The sequence below is a fragment of the Syzygium oleosum genome, unplaced genomic scaffold (genome assembly GCF_021117445.2).
Source record: "Syzygium oleosum isolate NSW1041296 unplaced genomic scaffold, Sole_v2.1 Sole_v2.03, whole genome shotgun sequence".
NCBI classification, from domain to species: domain Eukaryota; kingdom Viridiplantae; phylum Streptophyta; class Magnoliopsida; order Myrtales; family Myrtaceae; genus Syzygium; species Syzygium oleosum.
The window spans coordinates 6,908,324-6,933,148 of record NW_026607487.1 but is presented as its reverse complement, the minus strand read 5'-3'; the positions used below and the strand labels follow the sequence as shown (position 1 = coordinate 6,933,148).

Sequence of the window (24,825 nt, the reverse complement as noted above, 5' to 3'; positions counted from 1 at the left end):
GATGTGGCCAAAAGGTTCGTGTCGGCACTATTCCGTTCATCATGCTGATCAGTTGATGCATAGTTTTGCATATCCATATCTGAACCTGCTTTGGAATTTGGTTCTCCTTCATTTCCCTCCATATACAAATAACCAGTTACTTACTCTATCAAAGTTCTATTGTTTAGGCTTTTTAATTGGTGAGTTTAGACAATGATGGCCAATGAGAAAGACACAGATGAACACTCACAAACGGAGCTAATTGATGAGCTCACAAGTCGATCCCCGCCGCTGGAGACAGCAAAACAAGGGTCGAGCAATTCCAAGGATAAAGAGGAACCCTTTCCTAGACTACCGTTTTACAAGCTTTTCTCGTTCGTGGATTCTGTGGACTATGTTTTGATGCTCGCCGGTTCTATTGCTGCGGTTGGGAGTGGCATCAGCATGCCCCTCATGACTCTATTATTTGGACAACTGGTCAACTCTTTTGGCGACACCAGAAATACCAAAGAAGTGGCAAATGCAGTTTCCAAGGTTGTCCTGGCAATTCTCATTGGACAATGATAGACATAAAAGGTCTTCCTTAGAATTTTGGATTGACTTGGTCATAATATGGTCTATATTCTTTGCTTAGTATGTTCATTGTCATTGTTTAGCAATCAATGCATCGTGTTCTGCATTATCTTTAATATGTATGATCTGAGACAACTTTTGTACGAAAAGGTAGCTTTTTTTTTTGTCAGAAACAAAAAGGTAGCTTTGACAAAGCCGTTTCACGAAAACTTTTTCAGGTTTCTCCGAAGCTTGTATACTTGGCTGTTGGATCCGGTGTTGTGGCTTTCACGCGTAAGTTTTGCTAGTCTGCTCACTGACAGAAAAAGTTAGGTGTTTGTTCTCGAAATAGTTCAACATTTTCCTTAACTATGACACCAGAGGTCGCTTGTTGGATGGTCACTGGAGAGAGACAAGCTGCAAGGATAAGAAGCTTGTACTTGAAGACATTGTTGAGGCAAGAAATTGGCTTCTTTGACAAGGAAACGAATAAGGGTGAAATCATTGGACGGATGTCGGGCGACACTGTTCTTATCCAAGATGCCATGGGCGAGAAGGTATAATGCCCAATGTGTTATGCAAAATCTTCAATCATGATCTTTCATCGTACTCCTTGGAACTTTTTCCTTCTAATTGTGTGGTTTTCAGGTGGGAAAGTTCATTCAGCAAGTTGCCATATTCTTCGGAGGCTTTGCTATTGCCTTCGTCAAAGGGTGTCTTCTCACGCTAGTTATGCTCGCTTCAATCCCTCTCCTCATCTTGTCCAGTGCCGTTTTTAACAGAACTCTTGCAAAGCTGGCTTCTCGCGGGCAAACCTCATACTCACAAGCAGCAGCAATTGTAGAGCAAACAGTCGGATCAATAAGAACTGTATATTTATCTATAACAGAAACCTATGTCCTTAGTTCTTAAATTTAAATATTTCGAATCAAAACTCCAATGATTTTGAGTGAACGAGAAGTTGCTTTCCTGGTCGTGTCGTTTACAGGAGAGAAGCAAGCTATTGCTATGTACAAAGAATCTATGACTAAAGCCTATCAATCTGCCGTGCATGAGGGCTTGGTCTCAGGGATGGCATTTGGTACACTTATGTTCGTTGTGTTTTGCACTTATGCGTTGGCGGTTTGGTACAGTGGGAAGATGATCCTTGAGAAAGGGTATACAGGGGGGGACATTGTTAATGTTGTTCTCGGTGTATTGTCTGGATCTACGTAAGCTCGGTTCTCCTAACATCTCATCTTACCTAACTAACTTAAATAAGAAAGAAAGGGTAATACTTTTTCATAATGCATGCCAAGCGACTTTGTATTGTCTCGCTTCAGTCCTCAAGTTCGTAATTGCATTACTTTTTTATGAGCTGTCAAGTGTACATAATTCTTCCGGTCCTCAAGCCCATCTTCACGTCGTTCTTTTCCTCTATTAGAGAATGGTCTGGTGTGCAGAATATACAGGAAGGGATTTGTACAGTTGCATTTATACTGACCCTTGGAGTTTTTTCAGGGCCCTTGGACAGGCATCTCCATGCATGAGTGCATTTGCTGCGGGACAAGCAGTGGCGCTCAAGCTGTTTGAGGCAATCAACAGGAAGCCACAGATAGATGCTTACGATCCTTCAGGACGAACACTAGACAACATTCGTGGTGATATCGAACTAAGGGATGTGTATTTCAATTACCCTTCTAGGCTAAATGAAGAAGTATTTAGTGGATTCTCTCTTTCCATACCTAGTGGTACAACTACTGCTTTGGTTGGAGAGAGTGGAAGTGGAAAATCAACCGTTATCAGCTTGATCGAGAGGTTCTATGACCCAGATGCCGGAGAAGTTCTTATGGATGGCATCAATCTCAAAGAGTTTCAGCTCAAATGGATTAGACAAAAGATCGGGCTTGTCAGTCAAGAGCCGGTGTTGTTTACTTCAAGCATTGGGGAAAATATTGCATATGGGAAGGAAGGCGCAATTGCTGAAGAAATCAGAGCAGCTGCTGAGCTCGCAAATGCCACTGAATTCATTGACAAACTACCTCAGGTTACTTTTGCTAATCTAATTGTCATTCATGTCCATACGCAGTTTGTCCTTCTATTTGTCCGTATCCATATGCTTTTTGTTCTGTACGGAATGGACACAATGGTCGGTGAGCACGGAACTCAGTTGTCTGGAGGACAAAAGCAAAGAGTTGCAATAGCTAGAGCGATTCTTAAGGACCCGAGAGTATTGCTTCTAGACGAAGCCACGAGTGCCCTGGATGCAGAATCCGAGAGGATTGTGCAGGAGGCACTTGATAGGATCATGGCCGACCGGACCACTGTCATAGTAGCCCACCGACTTAGCACAGTAAGAAACGCAGATACAATTGCGGTGGTACACCGTGGCAAAATTGTTGAGAGAGGTTAATCTTAATCCAATGGAAGTTTTATTATTGATGGCAAGTCTTCCAAGATTTGGCATGTCAGTTGTGTAAATCCTAATCATGGAAAAAACATGACTATTTCTCTGTTGCATTTTAATTTATCAGGTTCTCATTCTGAGCTGGTCAAAGATTGCAGTGGAGCATACAGCCAGCTTATACGACTGCAAGAAATTGCCTCTGTGTCAGAACAAAAGGAGACGATCGATTTGGGCGAGCAGGAAATTGCTGTTGATTCCTTGAGAAATTCAAGTCGAAGGATGTCCTTCCGACATTCAATTAGTCAGGGATCCTCAACCGGAAGTACCAGTCACCGCTCGTTTTCAGTCGCATTTGGTTTGCCTGCCGGGGTTGGCATCCTGGAAATGGAATCTGACAAACCGGCTAATAATTCTTGCTCAGCAACAAAGAAAAGCCATCGGAATGTTTCTCTCCGACGAGTGGCTTATCTAAATAAGCCAGAAATCCCAGTTTTAGTGCTAGGAACTTTAGTAGCTGCCGCAAGCGGGGCAATTTTTCCCATGTTTAACATTCTCATCTCTGGTGTAATTAAAACTTTCTACGAGCCACCACACGAGCTCCGCAAAGGAACAAAGTTTTGGGCTTTGATATTCCTTGCTCTTGGTTTGGCGTCCCTTTTGGTCCATCCGATGAGATCCTACTTTTTCGCAGTGGCCGGGTGTAAATTGATCGCACGAGTCCGGACTATGTGCTTTGAGAAATTGGTTCACATGGAAATAAGTTGGTTCGATGAAGTGGAGCATTCAAGCGGTGCCATCGGTGCTTGGCTCTCTGCTGATGCAACCACTTTAAAAATTCTTGTTGGGGATGCGCTCGGTCTGATCGTTCAAAATATTGCAACGGCCATTGCAGGTTTCGCTATTGCTTTTGTGGCGAATTGGCAGTTGGCTTTTATAATTCTCTCCTTGCTTCCTTTCTTTGGAATCAACGGTTACATTCAAATGAAATTCATGGCGGGGTTTAGCGCAGACGCTAAGGTAATTTCCCTATGGCATGAATGAATAGATTATTACTGATTGAGCAGCTCATGCCAAGCGAGGTCATTATCTCAGACCAATGGTTTTTAACTGATCGATTGGTTAGTAACTTTCTTGTGATCACTCTTAGAAAATGTACGAGGAAGCAAGTCAAGTTGCGAATGATGCAGGGGGAAGTATCAGAACAGTTGCTTCTTTCTGTGCTGAAGAAAGGGTAATGGATTTGTTCCGGCGAAAATGTGAAGGCCCGATGAAGACAGGAATAAAGCAGGGTCTAATAAGTGGGATAGGATTTGGGTCGGCCATGTTTTCCCTTTACGCAGTCTATTCATGCGGCTTCTACGCTGGAGCCCGGCTAGTTGAGCAAGGCAAGATGACATTCTCTGATGTTTTTCGCGTAAGTTTCTGCCTGTAAACAAAGTCACTCGATCCATTGTGACACCCACTTGATTTTCAATTACTTGATTCTTCTCCTGCAGGTTTTCTTTGCTCTTGAATTGGCATCGGTCATAATCACCCAGTCAAGTTCTATTTTTACAAATGCTGCCGACGCAAAAGGCTCGGCTGCTTCTATATTCAAGATCCTAGATAGGAAATCCAAAATAGATCCTGGCGACGACTTGGGAATAACAATAGAAAATCTCAAAGGAGATATCGAGTTCGACCATGTTGGTTTTCGTTATCCTACCAGGCCCAATGTCCAAATATTCCAAGATCTTTGCTTGGCAATTCCTTCCAGCAAGGTACCATTTTGTAAATAGAAAGAATGTTTGCATCTAGTAAATTCTGGAACCCGAAACAACTAACAGCACGGACTGACCAATTTTTATCATCAGATGGTTGCGCTTGTTGGAGAAAGTGGGAGCGGAAAATCAACGGTTATCTCGTTGTTGCAGAGATTTTATGACCCTAATGCGGGTAACATTATGCTCGACGGATTTGAAATCCGGAAACTGCAGCTGAAACGGTTGAGGCATCAGATGGGCCTGGTAAGCCAGGAGCCCGTGTTGTTTAACGACACCGTTCGCGCCAACATCGCGTACGGGAAGGAAGGGATCGCGACAGAGGCTGAAATTTTAGCCGCTGCAGAATTAGCCAATGCTAATGGGTTTATTAGCAGCTTACAGCAGGTTCGAACCACAATCTTTTGTTCCGCTTTTTATTTACTTGCCATCCTTCATTCTCAACGAGATCGAAGTTTCGAAATTTATACAGGGTTACAACACGATAGTAGGCGAGCGAGGGATCCAGCTTTCTGGTGGACAGAAGCAAAGGGTGGCAATTGCAAGAGCCATAGTGAAGGCGCCAAAAGTGTTGCTCCTCGATGAGGCGACGAGTGCTCTCGACGCCGAATCAGAACGGGTAGTCCAGGATGCCTTGGACCAAGTCATGGTGAACAGAACCACCATCGTCGTAGCCCACCGCTTGTCCACGATCAAGGGTGCCGACACAATCGCCGTGGTGAAAAACGGAGTCATTGCGGAGAAAGGGAAGCACGAAAGTCTGATCACGATAAAGAATGGTGTGTAGGCTTTGCTGGTGGCGCTGCATTCGAGTACTTTGTCCAAGTGAGCAGATTGTATTGTTTTCCTACTTTTTCCGATTTCTTTCCCAGCTTAAAAACTACAGATCGAGTGTTTAGGATACATGAGAAAGTTCTCGCTCTTTGATGCACTTCTCTGCGCCGAAAACTCGTCATCATTCTCTGCAGTTGCATGCTATCAGTGCTATGCGGCACGAAAGAACAAACCACAGATCAAACCTACCGTCAGTAATCATTGAAATGGGTCAATCCTAGGAGTCACCATACCAAGAGAAGTTGGGAACTTTCCATTAGGTACAGAAATCGGGCTTGCAGTTCTTCACCTTCCCTAGAACAAGTTAATCGGCGTTATCCCTGATGAGATCGCCGCCGATGTGAAAGCTCTCAACCCATCTTTTTATAATCCTTACTGTCACTATTCAACAGGGTTCATTGAGCGGTATCTTTCATCAAGGACTCCGCATTCTATAGCAAACGAAGAGTGGTTGCCTCATCGTCATCGGAAAACATGCTAACAAGAAACCTTTTCCCGGCACATGCGCCGGAATTCCAAACTGATTTTGCTGAAGTTGGGGGGTTTGAACTTTGCTCACATAGAGCATTCCTGGCGGAATAGCGAGAAGCGAACCCCTGATGTAGCTTCTGACTTGCTTGAAGTCACTTTAGAGCGGCTCTTCCAACCAGCTCGCGGAACAGGAAATTGCAGCGATTGGACGTGATTGCCAGTGAAGTTAGGACTTAATCACACAGATTTTCAAAGGTCTAGGACTAGAGTACGCTTACATTCAGGACTTCATTGCACTTCGTACAAAATGTCCAGAATTTTGCGTGTAATTCTCCCTAAAAATTATACCGCCCTTTGTAATATACACAAAAAGAAACGGGATTAGATTTGAAAGATATTACAGATTGCCGGCATTACTATAATTGTCCAAACTTTCCAAAAACTTGAGAACATTTTCACTGTAAAAAATGAAAAAGTTGAAAACTCAATTGCTTAGACCGAAAGTTAGAGGACTTAATTGACCAATCGTAAAAAAAACAAAAGTAGTGCTAGTGATCTTATCTCATTGCATGAAGAAAGGCTTTAGCGTTATTTATATTCACCGTATCAATTATAGAAGAGAGTTAGAACAAGCCAGAATTGGCAGAACTTTGGGAGTACTTCCCGAAGTTCCCTTGCATCATCTGGCTATCTGAACAAGCCGGAGACATTATCAGGTTATATTATGCACAAATTCATTATGTTGGGTAAAAGAAAACACATTCTAATGCATCTATTGCAAGAACTGTATATCTGAAGTCATGGAAGTTGGTTGTTGACTCGGTTCGAATTGTGCCTTAGGTAATGAACTCTTGAATAAGGGAAGACTGCTTTCTTCACACGACCTACAGGGGCTCCTGCCTGGATAATTGCTATTGCCAAATCATAAAACTGCAATAATTGTGAATACACAACGTTATGGCGATCCTACGAAGTGAGTGATTAACAGCATGGTATAATTAAGGATGTTTTTTCGTGAGTATCAATCATAGGATTGCAATAGACTAATCAAAACAGCATGTTAAAACCACTTTAATCTTTTCCACCTTCGCTCAAGAAAAGACTATCAATGACTTGATTTCGAAAGAAATGAACATAGGTAAATCCAAGGTGATTAAGACAGTTTGACAAAGTTTAAGCACTTCTGCTTCTGCGCAACTTGAGAAAAACGTTAAAGGAATAAAAAATTTTAAAAAAATTTCAGGTCTGAGAACATTTTAAATGGTCTTCGAATGTTCCGCTTTGATTACATAAATGTTACCATCATGAGACCCTAGTCGGCTACTTGGCTGCATGCAATAGCCTTTTGCAAGAAACTTTCAAGATCCTGTCTTCTATGTTAAGTCCACAAAGAAAACGGCAGAGGAAAAGGCAAAGTAGCAAGGTTCATTGGTCCTAAATGCCAATCTCTTTTTCTAAGTTTTGTCAGGTAGTAATGTTTCCCTCAATTTCTTTCATTTTCACAACTTGCTTTCATCTCCATGAAAACCTCTAGTTTTGGCTAATGGTATACACTCTCTTCTCTGGAATAGTCGTGACTACACACTACTCCTTTGAAGTTCATTTTGTCTTTCTCTTGCTTGTAAATTGTTTCACAAAAATGAGGTGAGAGTCATGAAATCAGCTTCCTCCTTGTTTCTGCTTGATGGGTCCCCTTCTCTAGCATCCCTCTGTTAAATCTCAAATGCTTTTCTGGTTTGCTGTTTGTTCTGCTATATCATATAAATTACAGTCAAATTTTTCTTCTTAACGTATCTGTCAGATTTTTGTTTATGAATTTCGTTACTTCTGATGCAAATGTCCTCTAATATTACGGACCCCAAGAAGGAAAACACAAAAGAAGCAGTTGTCATGTCGATGTGGCCAAAAGGTTCGTGTCGGCACTATTCCGTTCATCATGCTGATCAGTTGATGCATAGTTTTGCATATCCATATCTGAACCTGCTTTGGAATTTGGTTCTTCTTCATTTCCCTCCACATACGAATAACCAGTTACTTACTCTACTAAAGTTCTATTGTTCAGGCTTTTTAATTGGTGAGTTATAGCAGAAGATTTCATCTTCTGCCTAGACAATGATGGCTAATGAGAAAGACACAGATGAATACTCACAAACGGAGCTAATTGATGAGCTCACAAGTCGATCCCCGGCGCTGGAGACAGCAAAACAAGAGTCGAGCAATTCCAAGGATAAAGAGGAACTCTTTCCTAGACTACCGTTTTACAAGCTTTTCTCGTTCGCAGATTCTGTGGACTATGTTTTGATGCTCGCCGTTGCTGTGATTGGGAGTGGCATCAGCATTCTTTTGGCGACACCAGAAATACCAAAGAAGTGGCAAATGCAGTTTCCAAGGTTATTCTGGCAATTCTCATTGGACAATGATAGACATAAAAGTACTTCCTTAGAATTATGGATTGACTTGGTCATAATATGGTCTATCTTCTTTGCTTAGTATGTTCATTGTCATTTTTTAGCAATCAATGCATCGTGTTCTGCATTATCTTTAATATGTATGATCTGAGACAAATTTTGTACGAAAAGGTATAATGCCCAATGTGTTATACAAAATGCTTCGATCATGATCTTTTATCGTATTTCTTGAAACTTTTTCCTTCTAATTGTGTGGTTTTCAGGTGGGAAAGTTCATACAGCAAGTTGCCATATTCTTTGGAGGCTTTGCTATCGCCTTCATCAAAGGGTGGCTTCTCACGCTAGTTATGTTAGCTTCAATCCCTCTCCTCATCTTGTCCGGTGCCATTTTTAACAGAACTCTTGCAAAGCTGGCTTCTCGTGGGCAAACCTCATACTCACAAGCGGCAGCTGTTGCAGCGAAACAGTTGGATCGATAAGAACTGTATATTTATTCATAACAGAAACCTTCGTCCTTAGTTCTTTAATTCAAATATTTCGAATCAAAGCTCCAATGATTTTGAGTGAAAGAGCAGTTGCTTTCCAGGTCGTGCCGTTTACAGGAGAGAAGCAAGCTATTGCTATGTACAAAGAATCTATGACTAAAGCCTATCAATCTGGCGTGCACGAGGGCTTGGTCTCGGGGATAGTATTTGGTACACTTATGTTCGTTGTGTTTTGCAATTATGAGTTGGCAGTTTGGTTCGGTGGGAAGATGATCCTTGAGAAAGGGTATACAGCGGGGGACATTGTTAATGTTGTTCTCGGTGTATTGTCTGGATCCACGTAAGCTCGGTTCTCCTAACATCTCATCTTACCTAAATAACTTATATAAGAAAGAAAGGGTAATACGTTTTCATAATGCATGCCGAGCAACTTTGTATTGTCTCGCCTCAGTCCTCAAGTTCGTAATTGCATTACATTTTTATGAGCTGTCAAGTGTACAAAATTCTTCCGGTCCTCAAGCCCATCATCACGTCGTACTTTTCCTCTATTAGAGAATTGTCTGGTACACAGAATATACTGGATGGGATTTGTACAGTTGCATTTACACTGACCCGTTGAGTTTTTTCAGGGCCCTAGGACAGGCATCTCCATGCATGAGTGCATTTGCTGCGGGACAAGCAGCGGCGCTCAAACTGTTTGAGGCAATCAACAGGAAGCCACAGATAGATTCTTACGATCCTTCAGGACGAACACTAGACGACATTCGCGGTGATATCGAACTAAGGGATGTGTATTTCAGTTACCCTTCTAGGCCAAATGAACAAATATTTAGCGGATTCTCTCTTTCCATACCTAGTGGTACAACTACTGCTTTGGTTGGAGAGAGTGGAAGCGGGAAATCAACCGTTATCAGCTTGATCGAGAGGTTTTATGACCCGGATGCTGGAGAAGTTCTTGTGGATGGCATCAATCTCAAAGAGCTTCAGCTCAAATGGATTAGACAAAGGATCGGGCTTGTCAGTCAAGAGCCGGTGTTGTTTACTTGAAGCATTGGGGAAAATATTGCATATGGGAAGGAAGGCGCGACTGCTGAAGAAATCAGAGCAGCTGCTGAGCTCGCTAATGCCACTGAATTCATTGACAAAGTACCTCAGGTTACTTTTGCTAATCTAATTGTCATTCATGTCGATATACAGATTCTCCTTCTATTTTTCTGTATTCATATGCTTTTTGTTCTGTAGGGAATGGACACGACGGTCGGCTAGCATGGAACTCAGTTGTCTGGAGGACAAAAGCAAAGAGTTGCAATTGCTAGAGCGATTCTAAAGGACCCGAGAATTTTGCTTCTAGACGAAGCCACAAGTGCCCTGGATGCAGAATCCACGAGGATTGTGCAGGAGGCACTTGATAGGATCATGGCCAACCGGACCACTGTCATAGTAGCCCGCCGACTTAGCACAATAAGGAACGCAAATACAATCGCCGTGATACACCGTGGCAAAATTGTTGAGAGAGGTTAATCTTAATTTAATGGAAGTTCTATTATTGTTGGCAAGTCTTCCGAGGTTTGCCATGGCAGCTGTGCAAATCCTAATCATGGAAAACACGACTATTTCTCTGTTGCATTTTAATTTATCAGGTTCACATTCTGAGCTGGTCAAAGATTGCAATGGAGCATACAGCCAGCTTGTACGACTGCAAGAAATTGCCTCTGCGTCGGTCAATTTGGGTGAGCAGGAAATAGCTGGTGATTCCATGAGAAATTCAAGTAGAAGGATGTCCTTCCGGCGTTTGATCAGTCAGGGATCCTCAAGTGGAAGTACCAGTCACGGCTCGTTTTCAGTTGCGGTTGGTTTGCCTACCGGGTTGACATCCTGGAAATGGAATTAGACAAACCGACTAATAATTCTTGCTCAGAAACAACGAAAAGCCTTCGGAATGTTTCTCTCCGACGAGTGGTTTATCCAAATAAGCCAGAAATCCCAGTTTTAGTGCTTGGAACTTTAGCAGCTGCTGCAAGCGGAGCAATTTTTCCCATGTTTAGCATTCTCGTTTCTGGTGTAATTAAAACTTTCTACGAGCCACCACAGGAGCTCCGCAAAGGAACAAAGTTTTGGGCTTTGATATTCCTTGCTCTTGGTTCGACGTCCCTTTTGCTCCATCTGATGAGATCCTACATTTTCACCCCGGCCGGGTGTAAATTGATCGCACGAGTCCGGACTCTGTGCTTCGAGAAAGTGGTTCACATGGAAATAAATCAGTTCGATGAAGTAGAGCATTCAAGCGGCGCCATCGGTCCTAGGCTCTCTGCTGATGCAGCCGCTTTAAAAATTCTTCTCGGGGATGTGCTCAGTCTGATCGCTCAAAATATCGCGACGGCCATTGCTGGTTTCGCTATTGCTTTTGCAGCGAATTGGCAGTTGGCTTTTGTAATTCTCTCCTTGTTTCCTTTCTTTGGAATCAACAGTTACGTTCAATTGAAATTCATGGCAGGGTTTAGCGCAGACACGAAGGCGATTTCCGAATTGCATACTTCTTATGGCATGAATGAATAGATTATAACTGATTGAGCAGCTCATGCCACGCGAAGGTGATTTCCGAATTACAACTGTAAGTCTTAGTAAACACACGGAAACCGAAGACAGATAATCCAAAGGGACACATAAGAAAACCAAAGACCAGGACCCTGAATCTTATAGATACGATTCATGTCTTATTCGAACTAATTACTGTAAAATAATCTCGCTTTAAATCCCCAGTTGGTTGACCACACCTACGGACACCCCAATGAGCTCATACACTATAGTGTTCCCATGTGCCAACGGCGACATGCCGGCAAATTTCCTCTCGCACACAGCTGCAGCACGGTCCCAGCCCTTCAGAGGCTTTGGTTGACTTCTCTGAATTGGCCCTAGTGCAGAGCCATGATCGTGAGGGCGAGAGTCTGACTCACCATTGGAATGTACAGCATGGAGCAATAGACTCACCATTGGAATGTACAGCGTGGAGCAATAGTAGAGTGGTGACGCTTCTCCAGGGCCCGCCTACCTCAAGAGCGCCATTATATTGGTCAGCACCTCCATCGCTTTTCAAGTCGTCGCATTGACGATTATGACGGCAAGTCCCTTGGGATCCGCCGTTGCGCTCTGCTGGTCCATCTGGAAGGACTCCACGCAGAGTTGGTAGTACGGAGTCTATCGTCAGGTGCTCTCTATCAGGTTTGCAGCCCCAACCGGTAGGATCACGACAAGGGGAAGGAAGATAGGACCTCTCTTTCGAATCATACTCTGTATCGATAGCTGCTTGATAGTCTTGTACACCTCGCTATTACTCATCTTGACATAGCCTACGTTGTTCACATTGTCAATTAGTTCATGTATACGCAATACAGACAATTTTGAGAGATACAAAAAAATCAACAGAATTATAAAATATCTCTAACATGGTATCAAAGCTAGTGTTATCCCATTAGTCAAATTCCACGTGCCACAATCGAAATTTCATTCCACATGCCATTCGTAATCTAGCTTGCATGTAAATTGCACATGAGAGAGGGTGTTGGGACATTATGATTTGGCTTACACGTGAAAGAGAGTGTTGAAGTATTATCCAACATCATAATATGACTTGCACGTGAATTGCACATGAACTGCACGTGAATTGCACGTGAGAGACGATGTTGAAATATTATCCTGCATTGCTTGACAATGGGTCTTTAATACTGTTTATATTCATATAATCTCCCTCCACCTATCAGCTTAAGTTTTAAGAACAGTTGGCAGTAATCTCAAATCTCACATGGATTAGGACGAGTGTTAACATATTTAAATATTAAAACCAACCTTCATCTAAAAAGCGGATACATCAGGGTGTTCATATCGGTCAAGGGGGACTTGCCCCTGAATTGCCTCTCACAAGTCTGTGACCCCGGCCGTACGAAGGCTTCGGTCGACATCATTATACCATGGTGAAGACCATGAGCGAAAGTGTCTGCCTTACCATGGTAGTGTATGTAACATCCTCAATTTCGGTCCCTGGGAAATGGCTATGGTTTCAATTTTTACTCTTGTTCTGGAAAACCCAGTTTGGATCCTTTGTACCCCTTCGTTTTGTTATTTTTGTGGAGACTTTTGTGATCCAAATTTCCAAACACTTCCTTCTTGAAAGTTTCTCCAAACATCTTGAAGTTTTACATACTTTAATTTCAGAATTTTTGAACTTGATATGAGTAGTACGACAGCCTAATTTCCGGACCGTGTAAAACTGCCCAGAATGGGTATTTTGGTGATGTTCACACTTTCTTTATTTTCTACAAGATTTTCTGGGCCGATTTTGGAAAAGTTTCCTTCACAAAAGTTGTTGAGAACTTCTTTTTCTATAACATATATAAATTTGGGAATTTTTCGAGATGATTTGAATTCTAAAAAGAGCTTACTTTGAGAAACAAGAATTCTGCTCTAGCGAACTGTTTTTAGTCTGTCTTTGAGCTACTAAAAATTGTGTTTACAGAAAGATTCAAATTTTGTGTTCTTCATGAAAAATGTTTGTTAAGGCCTTGTTTATGACATATTCAAATTTGAGATTTTGGAGTCCATTTACTATGTTTCCAAGTCCGATTTCGTGAACAGTGCAAAACTGTACGGTTTTGTCATATTTCAAAAATTTATCAATTTCTATATGAGAACGTTGGAATCTCGACTTGATGTCTTTTGGTGATATTTGAGGACATTCCCGCGCCGAACCTCGGGTTGAACGAGATTATTATACATGTTTTGTCGTGGAAAACCCTCGGAAATCATGGAATTGATTATGATGCGGGTTTGCGACTTAAATGTCGATTAGTTGTTATTGTGCAACCCGATGGTGCTGAGTTATTGTGAGCCGAACCGACATTTCTAGTTGGCCAAAATAGGCTCCGCGTTTATTTTGTTAGGAAGAACTAGAAGATAAGGCTTTGACATGGTCAAAGCTTCTCCTTCAAGCTTCCTTTATTAAGGTTCATCATGACTAGTATTAATGGGGAGAAGAACAGAAGAAGTGCCAAAACTTGTATACGGCGCTCACTTTAGTGCCAAAAGTTTCTTTTGGATCACTTTAGTGCCAAAATTTTTGAAAAACGATCACTTAAGTGCCAACTCCGATCAATTTGGCCGGAAATCCGACGTGGCATTTTTTTATTAATTTTTTAAGCCGATGTGGCTTGCCGGAGGTTGAGTCAGCATGCTCAGTCAGCATGTACACATCAAAACGACGTAGTTTAGCATGTACACGTGGATTTTTTAAATGTTTTTTATGATTTTTTTTCCTTCTTTTTTTTTCTTTTTCTTTCTTCTTCTTCTTCTACCTTGGGTCACCGCCGGTGACCAGAGGCCGGCCACCGGCCACGGCCGACCGCCTGGCCTCAACGACGGCGAGGTCGGCCTCGACCGGCCATGGCGAGGCCGACCTCGCCGTCGCGAGCCCGGGCAACGGCGAGGTCGGCCTCGCCATGGCTGAGCGAGGCTCGACCTCGCCCGGATCAACGACAGCGAGGCCGGCCTCGCCGTGGCCGGTCGAGGCTCGACCTCGCTGGATGCGGGCGAGGTCGAGCCTCGCCCGGCCATGGCGAGGCCGACCTCGCGATCGCTGGGTTTCGCGACGGCAAGGCCGGCCTCGCCGTGGCCCGGCGAGGTCGAGCCTCGACCGGCCACGGCGAGGCTGGCCTCGGCCGGCCACGGCGAGGCTGGCCTCGCCGGATCTGGGCGAGGTCGAGCCTCGCCCGGCGACGGCGAGGCCGGCCTCGCCGTCACGAAACCCAGCGACGGTGAGGTCGGCCTCGCCATGGCCGGTCGAGGCTCGACCTCGCCCGGGCCGTGGCCGGTGGCCGGCCTCCGGTCACCGGCGGTGAACCAAGGTAGAAGAAGAAAGAAAAAGAAAAAAGAAAAGAAGGAAAAAAAATTCATAAAAAATATGTAAAAAATCGAAATACACACGTGGAAAAACCACGTAGACCAATTTTTTTTAAAAAATTCCAACTCGGATTAAATTTTTAATTATAAAAGCCACGTATTAATTTGGCCGGAATTTCTCGCCGTTGGCACTTAAGTGATCGTTTTTCCTCCGATTTGGCACTTAAGTGAGCCGGCGAAAACTTTTGGCACTAAAGTGAGCGCCGTACACAAGTTTTGGCACTTCTAGTGTTCTTCTCCCAGTATTAATGGCCCTTGACTTAGAAGCCCCCTTCCTGATGACAAGCCTTAATTAGTTGGACTTTGGAGGCACCATCATCATGACATGCATTAATGGCCTTGAATGATGACCAAGTAAGAATGTCTATATATATAGGAAGAGAGAAAGAACCCCACGTGAAGCCCTCCCCTCTCTCTCACGCCATTCTCACGCCACTCTCTTCTCACACACTCGGCCACCCTTCTCTCTTGCTTCCTTGCTTCTTGTTCATATCGAGAAAGAGAAAAAGAGAGAGAGAGCTCACCAACAAGCTCGTGTTTCTCCTTGTTGTTCGGTCAATAAGAAGCCACATCCAAGGCCCGTGTGTTCGTGTTCAAGCCCGAGATTCGCCGAGACTCCCGTGTTCCTTTCTTGTTCTAGTTTTATTTCATAGTGTAAGTAAACTTCCTAATATCGGAAAAGGAAGTTGTGATACGTTATGACACGATTTGCTTGGACCGTTTCTCGGTCGTTTGGTTGGTTGTAGTTGGTTCATTTCTCGATTTAATCATGTTTCGTGTTTGACGTTTGTTTTGGAGATAGAACCGAGACTTGAATGGCAAGGTGCATATGTTATAGCCATGCTTGATGTTCTCTTGTATGAACTTTGCTATTGATCTGCCATCGATGCGGGTGCGGTAAGAGCCGACTTATGCTAACGGCGATCCCCTCGTCCTCACTTGATATTAGTAGGTTTACTTGCTGAGTCTCCCCGACTCATCCCCCATTGTTTCCTTTTCAGGTCCGAAGAATGGCATCTCCCCCGACCCGGTTTGGCAACCCCGTGGAAATGAGAGCCGAAGTGCTCACCGTGATAAATATCCGAGAAGGCCGAGCCTACTGCCGAATCACGACGTATGTGATGGTCGATGAGGGCCTAACGGACTTGGTGCCTCACTCGTACGCAGCATGGCATGGCTACACTGACAGAGAATGGGTTGGACCCCTACGTGGGTTCAATGGACCTTTTTACGGCGCGGGCAGGCCGACTCCGGGGGATGCCACGGGTAGGGTGTAGATCGGCCATGCGGACGGGAAGCGGGGAGGAGATGTGGATGGAGTTAAAAGCGAGAAGATGAAGTAAAGGGGATAGAATCACCCAAGCCGAGTTTTACTATTCATAGTCGGCTAGGAACGGATGAGCCTCTAGAATATGCATGTGAAATGTGTTATTTGCCATGGCCCGAAGGGCTTGTTAAAATATATTTGCATGCACTGTAAACATAAGGTTTGCCCATGATGCTGCTTGTCTAAATTCCGTTGTTGTTCTGAATATGATTGTCCCGAAATTATGCTTCCGCTTGTGTGTAAAGAAAGATAACAATGAACGGGACGTCATGTTAATGACCCCGAGGTGGGGGCGTCACAGTGTACCTCATGGCGTAAAACTGCAGCGGTGGCTCTTCTCTAGGGCCCAACTACTGCAACAGCTCCATTATGCGGCTTAGCGTCATGGCCGCTTTGGCTGACATCATGTCGAGAATTATAGTCGCTGGTCCCTAGATATCTGCAATCACATTGCGCGGGTCCATATGGAAGGTCGTCAAGCAGAGTTGGTTGAAGGTCGTCCGCTTGCATGTGTTGTCTATGAGATTGCCGGCGCCCAACGGCGGCAAGATTAGGAGGGAAACAAATACGATGACAAGGCACTATGCGGAGGATGGAGACATTGCTCAGAGAATGATTCTGTGTGCTGCATTTGCTACGGCTTCTCGCTTTTTAAAGTGATAAATCGCATGAACAATCAAACCACTCGAATGAATGCTAGCCAAGAAGATCCGGGATATGTTGATGCAAAACTGGGTTAGTGTTAATGAAGTCTTGCTAAGCAGGATTCCACTCAATTAAGAATTTATAGAAACTTACTTTGGTGAGAGTTTGTTCTGCCCCTGATTTCCTCTTTAAACCGAGACATACTATTAAACCTGAGAGTTCGTTAAAATTCCCATTTATGTATATGTTTCATTTGATTGTAGTGTGGCTGCGAGTATGCGATTTCAATAGAGGGTGAAGGAGATGGAGGTTAACAAACGGTGGTCCGGTGGCAAAAAGTGATGGCGACAAGGGCCGGCGAAGGGAGGGTTTGATGGTGGAGCATAGAATTCTTTTTCTGATTTAAGCTCTTGTTAATTGATTCATGGCTCATATTTTTCTAGTTCTGAAAAGCCGGTGTTAGTCGAGAGTCTATTCTCGAAAGACAGAGCACAAGTAGCTCTCAATCGTGAAAGGCCTGTTAGGCTAGGTTCACTCCCATGTGGAGAAAGCCCAATGTATTACAAACCTAAAAGCTTGAGCTCATATGATCATTCATACGAAGAAATAGGATTTCTCGCTATTTTTATGTAGTAGCTGCAAAGAACATTGGTTGAGATGTAGTAGAAAGAGAGAAAGACAAAGTAGAAAATATGAGAAAGAGTGCAGTATTTGGTCCTCATCAAGCTGATGTTGGAGGTTGATTTGTGCTCCGATTGAGTTGAAATTTTGTCAGCATGCTCGTGACGCATTCTTCTTGAATCTAATCGGTTTGGTTTTCACTTGAAGCTCCCTACGTCATGTTTTTCATGGGTTAAACCGAATCTACGTTTTTGGTGAGATTTATCCTTGATAATTCATTTGTATTGTCAATAATGGTGTTCTTGATGTTGTTGCTGCTGCTATGTGCCTCTATTATTAACTAAAAAAGAACTTTGTTCACCCACTCTTGTTGATAGTGAAGATTTTGGGTGGACTCCGGTCCTGTGGTTTTTTATCTCTTCACACCGAGGAGATTTTCGACGTAAAAAATCGCCTTGTATTTGTGGGTGGCTTGGTGTTTATATTACTCTATTATATTGTTTCCTATTAGGTTTGCACAAGATGGAAGATTATTTTGTTTCACTATACTAATCCGATATTGTTCAGGTTGTCATTGTTCTCTCAACAAAGTGGTATCAAAGCATTTATTCTTGCTTGATTTTTCGGCCTCTTGATAAATGATGGAAACGAATGTGAGTAGAATGGTTACATTGAATCGTTCGAATTATCATATTTGGAAAGGGAAAATGGAAGACATTTTCTATGCGAAGGATTATTATTTATCCGTGCTTGCTGATAAGGAACGTGAGAATAAAACTGATTTTGAATGGTCTATATTTCATTGTCAAGTGTGTAGTTATATTAGGCAGTGGATGGATGATAATATTTTGAACCATATCATTGAGAAAACACATGCACACAGTTTGTGGAATAAGCTCAAACAATTGTATGCTCGAAAAACCGGGAATAACAAGTTATTTTTTATAAAACAAATTATGGCTTTGAGATATCAAGATAACACTCCTATGACTGACCAAGAAATTATAAATCAGCTGGTTGCAATGGGAATTGAGTTTGATGATGAGATACAAGCGTTATAGTTACTTGGTATATTGCCGGACTCATAAGAGACGTTTCGAATGTCTTTGTCTAATTCAGCCCTGAATGGTAGGATTAACATGGATAGTGTTTTGAATGAAGAGATGGAAAGGAAGACATATGGATCTTTCTTTTCACGTTATGATGCCTTGGTTGTTGAGAAAAAGGGAAGAAGTAAGACTCAAGGTTTCGAGGAACAGAGATAAGAGCCGAGTCAAAAGCAAAGGTAGATCCAATAAATTTGCAAATGTCGAGTGCCATTATTACCATCAGAAGGGATATATCTGAGGTATTGCCGTCAGTTGAAAAGAAAGAAACAGAAAGAAAAAAGAAAAGAAAAGTGATAATGACAATCGTGTTACTACACTTTTAGAAGACTTTCTCATTGTCTTTAATGGTGATGCAGTGAATTTTGTATATCATGAGACCAGTTGGGTAATCGATAGTGATGCATCTATTATGCAATGTCTCGTAGGGATTTCTTTACATGTTCCAAGTCATGTGACTTTGAATTTGTGAATACGGGAAACAATGAGTTGGCTGAAGTTGTAGGCATTGGTAATGTGTGCCTAAAGACCAGCAATGGCACGAGGTCATAATGTTAAGCATATACCTGATATTCGTTTCCATTGTTTAACACAAGGCAAAAAAATCGAACAATAACCAATGCTCTTTTACCACTTTGTTGGGAGAACAATGACAAACAGTGAGGTAGGCTTCATTTAGTTTAATAAACTTTGGGTTCATGTGGGTTTAATGAGTATGGGCTTGATTTAGGCTAAACGAGTTTGGGCCTGATTTGGTTTAGGAAGTTTGGGCTTAGCCTAGTATATGTTGATGCCGCTTGATACGCCGCCGAGGCTCCCACAGGACAAGTCTTCGCACGAACTCGCGATCGACGAAGAAGAGAACTCCAACTCGCAATGGGAACTACAACTTTGTGAACTCCAAATCACGATGGGCGTCAAACTCCAACTAGAGAGGGGAGCCAATCACGATCTGCATCGGCTTGATTTGAGGGTTAGGGTTCAAAGGGGATACGAGTGCTATTTTGCTTCAAAGGAGGAGATGACATTTAGTTTGTGGAAGAGGCTTGATACGACACCGTTTTCGATTAAGTAAATGGTCCAAAATGGCGTCATTTTGCACACGTGGTCCTTTTCACTTAAGCTATTTGCCACGTAGAAGAGAGAAATTATTAAAATAAGCCATGTCCGCATTTCCAGTTAGCCAAATTGGACGGACTTAATCACACCAACTTGTCAAGTTTTAGGATTCATTTGCACTTTTTGCAAATTTTAAGATTCAATTGCATTTTCGTCTTAAATTTTAAGACTTTCAATACATTTATCCCAAAGATTTAGAATTATAGTGCACTTACATTCAGTACTTGATTGCGCTTCGTACAAGATATCCGGAATTTTGCATGTAATTCTCCCTAAAAATTATACCGCCCTTTGTAATATACACAAAAAGAAACAAGATTAGGTTTAAAAGATCTTACAAACGCGGGCGCCACTATAATCGTCAAAACTTTCTAAAAACTTAGGGTGCGAATGGTAACCATTCTGCTCCAGAAATCAAATTCTTGCCAGAAATTTATTTCTGGAATTCTTGCCATAAATTGATTTCTGGAGGAGAAATCTGTTTGGTAAAACATGACTAATTCTGCTCCAGAAATTGATTTATGGAACATAAATCTGTTTTAATTTGTTGATTTTTTTGCACCTAAAAAAATTTAAATTTTACTCAAAGTAGGTGGTCACATGTATTATAAGCCATTCTGTAAAGTTTTGAAATTTTTTATTTTTTTAATTTTTTTTGAGCACCTAAAAAAATTTAAATTTCACTCAAAGTGGGTGGCCACAGGTATTCTAAGCCATTTTGTGAAGTTTTGAATTTTTTTTTTTTTTATTTTTTTGGGCACCTCAAAAAATTTAAATTTTACTCAAAGTGGGTGGCCACATGTATTATAAGCCATTCTGTAAAGTTTTGAAATTTTTTATTTTTTTAATTTTTTTTGGGCACCTAAAAATATTTAAATTTCACTCAAAGTGGGTGGCCACATGTATTCTAAGCCATTTTGTGAAGTTTTGAATTTTTTTTTTTTTGGGCACCTCAAAAATTTAAATTTTACTCAAAGTGGGTGGCTACGGATATTCTAAGCCATTCGTGAAGTTTTGAAATTTTTATTTTTTTTTTTTGGGCACCTCAAAAATTTAAATTTCATTCAAAGTGGGTGGCCGGTATTTTAAGCCATTTTGTGAAGTTTTGAAAATTTTTATTTTTTATTATTTTTCTTTTTTTTTGGCACCTCAAAAAATTTAAATTTCACTCAAAGTAGGTGGCGCGGGTATTTTAAGTCGTTTTGTGAAGTTTTGAAATTTTTGATTTTTTGGGCACCTCAAAAATTTAAATTTCACTTTCAAAGTGGGTGGCCACATGTGTTTTAAGCTATTCTGTGAAGTTTTGAAATTTTTGATTTTTTTTATTTTTTAAAAAAAAATTCACCAAATTTCATATTTTCTCGAAATCTGACTTTGTTTATTTTCTGGAAATTTTTATGAATTTTTCTAGAATTTTTCAATTTTTATGCATTTTCTGAAAAAAAAAATTATGAGAAAATAGGGAGAATGCATTCCGGAATCAAGAAGCTACAAAAAGTAGCTTCTCTTTTTCTTGCCAAAAACTCATTCTGGAATCAAAAATGCATTCTGGAATCAAGAATGCATTATGGAATCAAGTATTTTTAACAAACGCATTTTTATTCCAGAATGCAAAAATCGCTCCAGAATGCATTCCGGAAATTTTTTAACAAACGCCATTCTGTTCCGAAATGGATTCCGAAACAGAATTTTTATTCCGGAATGCATTCCATGCGCACCCTTAAGAACTCGTTTGCTTTAGAAATGAAAAAGTCGAGAACACGATTCATCAAATTAAATGTTCAAGAATTTAACTGACCAGTAGTCAAAAAGCTGTGCTTGTGATCTCTAATCTTATGTCATTGCATAAAGAAAGGCTTTAGCATTATGGTACTTCGGCACGTGTCGTTTCGTTGCAGTGGTTGGAAGAAAAACATAAAACAAAGAAGGGTTAATACCACGAAAAACCCTAAACTGGTACACTTGTGACACATTTACCCCAAACTATTTTTTTTACCATAAAAAACTCCAAACTGGTACACCTGTGACAATTTTACCCCGAACATATCACAAAAAACCCCAAACTGGTACACATGTGACAATTTTACCACAACTAATTTTTAATTTTATTTTTTTATTTTTTTGAATTTTTTCTTTTTTCTTTTCTTTTCTTTTCTTTTTTTTTTCTTCACTTCAACCTCTGGCCGGTCGCCAGTCCGGCGACCGGCCAGAGGCGGAAGCCGGCAAGGGCCGCCCTCGGCAGCCGCTGGCGAGGGCCGCCCTCGCTCTACTCGGCAAGGGCGACCCTCGCCGAATCTAGCAAGGGCGGCCCTCGCCGGCGTCGGGCGAGGGCCGTCCTCGCCGGCGCCGGCGAGGGCGGCTCGCCCAACTCGGGCGAGGGCCGTCCTCGCCCGCCTAAGCGGCCGCCTCGCCCGACGCAGCGCCGAGGGTCGCCCTCGCTCGAGTCGGGCGAGGGTCGCCTGCCTAGGCGGGCGAGGACGCCCTCGCTCGGCGCCGGCGAGGCAACCCTCGCTCGACGCGGCGAGGGCAACCCTCGCCCGACGCAGTGAGGGTCGCCCTCGCCCGGATCGGGCGAGGCGGCCTCGCCGTCTGCGGCGAGGTCGCCTCTCTCGAGTCGGGCGAGGATCGCCCTTGCCCCTGGGCGGGCGAGGATAGCCCTTGCCCGACGCCCGGCGAGGGCGGCCCCCCCGGCGCAGCGGCGGGTAGCCCTCGCCCGATGCTGGCGAGGCGGCCCTCGCCGGCGCAGCGAGGCGGCCACTCGCCCAATCTCGGCGAGGGTCGCCCTCGCCGGATCTGGCGAGGACGGCCCTCGCCGACTTCCGCCTCTGGCCGATCGCCGGACCGGCGACCGGTCAGAGGTTGAAGATAAAGAAAAAAAAATAAAATGAAAAAAATAAATAAATATTCAAAAAAATTTAAAAATAATATTAAAATTTTAATTCAGGGTAAAATTGTCACATATGTACCAGTTTGGGGTTTTTGATGGTCAAAAAAATAGTTCGGGGTAAAATTGTCACAGGTGTACCAGTTTGGGGTTTTTTATGGTCAAAAAAATAGTTTGGGGAAAATGTGTCACAAGTGTACCAGTTTAGGGTTTTTCGTGGTATTAACCCAACAAAGAAAGCCACGAGGTGGTCGAGCCTCTGTGTTTCCTTACTAAATGGTCTAGAGTTATTGTCACTTCGTGGGAAAAGGTTCGCCGGTGCCACGGACGGCCTGATAGCCTTCGCTGCGCTTTTTCGGAGGAAATGTCTTTTATCTGTTTGATAGAATAGACCTTATAAGTGCGCGAATCGGGCCATATATCGATATAGAAGACCTTGCCCAAGTTCGCCCAAGATATTAGAAAGGTGAAAAGGCCTAGGTTTTTTTTATCGAATATATATTTCGTCTGATCAAATCCTCAAAGTTGAGTAACTTTCTCGATCGAACATTTTCGACTACAAATCAATTTAATTGGATCTGACATCTCTATTGGGCCGGCAAGAATCCGACTCGCAGGGTGCAAAGTTCGTAGTGGAAATTTTCATTGCTCTAGGCTTTGGTCGTGATTTTTATCTTCGATGTTTTGTGGTCTTGCACATTAGCTCATGGTCCGCGGTCGCAAAAAAAAGTTCGCCCACGTCACAATATTTTTTCAATTATGGCTAATACGTCAGCTCGATTTAGTCGATATTAATTAAAGTCGTAGGAATTAAATTACAAAGGTTACGTCTTAGACAATTTTTTTTAAAAAAAAGTCATTAAATATCATTCATAGAATCATCTAACTCAAGGGGGAGATAGATGAATATAAGCTAAATGTGAAAAAGGGTATTCAACATATGTCCGGAAAATGTGCAATTTATTTATATTCACCCTATCAATTATAGAAGAGAGCTAGAAAGTCTTCTGCAAAATCTTGATGATCGCCAGCGCCACGCCCACCAGGTCCCGCACCAGCTCATTCCCTTCCGTCACCGGCGACCCGCCATGGCCGGAAAAGTTCTTCTCGCACTCCTCCGCCTCCTTGCCCGCGTCCGACAGCCCGTACTCCGCGAACCCGAGCTGGCCCTTGTCGAGCGCGTCGATCGCCTGCGGCAAGCTGTACTTCACCACCGGGATGTACAGCTCCGCGCAGTAGGCCAGCGGCTGCTCCGACTCCGGGTCGGGCGCCCGGCTCAGCAGCTCCTGGATGCTGTCCAGCGTGCGGCTCGCGCCCGCCAGGACAGAGCCCGCCATTATGCGGGCGAGCCCCCGGACGTCGGCGGCGCCGCTCTGTGGGTCGGACCTGAGGGAGGAGAGGCACAGGTCGTAGAAGGGCGTGAGCCTGCACGTCTGCTCGATGAGGTCGGCGATGTTCTGGGCCGGGAACTCGAAGGACTGCGCCGGCGGCGGCGAGGTGGCGAGGAGGAGAGCGAGGAGGAGGAGGGCGAGGAGGAGAGAGCGGACGAGAGCTTTCATGTTGTGGGGCAGCAGACATGCGAGGATTCGGAGGTACGAAGTGGTGGTTGGCGTTCCCGGAGAGGGAGGGAGCGTGTTGAAATACGGTGGTCGAGCTTTGGAGCTTAGCGTGTGGAAATGGACGGGTTCCCCACTCACTCATGGGGTGTTGGGATTCACGGGTCAGTCACTTCTTTCCTTTGCTTTGTCTGTTTCCCAGCTCCTGCGGTCCACGTGTCTTGCTTTTTTGCTGCTCCTTTCAAACCTGTGATAAACAAGGAGAATGCATTGGGCAGATACACTGTAATGAGCTCTGTCCATCGCTCACGTTCGGAGATCAAAATATCTCAAGTATTTTCTCATTAACGAGCCTCCGAAGGGCTCATCGAAGCCATTATAGGAGGAGGAGAGCTCGGTAGGAGGTTGATTCGTTCTCGGACTACCTAACTTAGACAGGTCTTACATTTGACCGGATTACTTGATTCACCGTGTTACTTTCAATGATCAAAAATATCATGATTTGAGCTTTTCTTTCTCTGCGAGTTTCCTCTCAAGGATCATTCTTTCATGCAATACCTACTCGCGTTCGGTGTCGCGCAGCGTCTCCCTTTTATATTAACTTGGAAAGTCATGTTTGCTCTTTTACGAGTGGAGTTTTATTCGATTCACGTGAATTGAAATGTATTGAAAAATGATGAGTTGGAGTTATTAATTCCATAAAAAGTGAAGGTCAAATCGGCGAAATGTGCATTTTTGGTGCC

The 24,825-nt window shown here is 43.2% G+C and overlaps 1 protein-coding gene and 2 pseudogenes across 1 annotated transcript; 2 read left to right on the top strand and 1 right to left on the bottom strand.

The window, feature by feature from the left end:
* Positions 1-263: 263 nt before the first annotated feature.
* Positions 264-5,506, top strand: LOC115687470 (ABC transporter B family member 21-like; annotated as a pseudogene).
* A 1,824-nt stretch (positions 5,507-7,330) lies between these two features.
* Positions 7,331-11,431, top strand: LOC115687463 (ABC transporter B family member 11-like; annotated as a pseudogene).
* A 12,038-nt stretch (positions 11,432-23,469) lies between these two features.
* LOC115687488 (cell wall / vacuolar inhibitor of fructosidase 1-like) lies at positions 23,470-24,328 on the bottom strand. Its single transcript, XM_030613077.2, has one exon. The coding sequence runs from the start codon at positions 24,083-24,085 to the stop codon at positions 23,522-23,524; it is 564 nt and encodes a 187-aa protein (XP_030468937.1). The 5' UTR covers positions 24,086-24,328; the 3' UTR covers positions 23,470-23,521.
* Positions 24,329-24,825: the final 497 nt, after the last annotated feature.

Bases quoted from the DNA above. Each gene is read 5' to 3' on its own strand.
- LOC115687488 (XM_030613077.2), bottom strand. From the start codon at position 24,085: ATGAAAGCTCTCGTCCGCTCTCTCCTCCTCGCCCTCCTCCTCCTCGCT.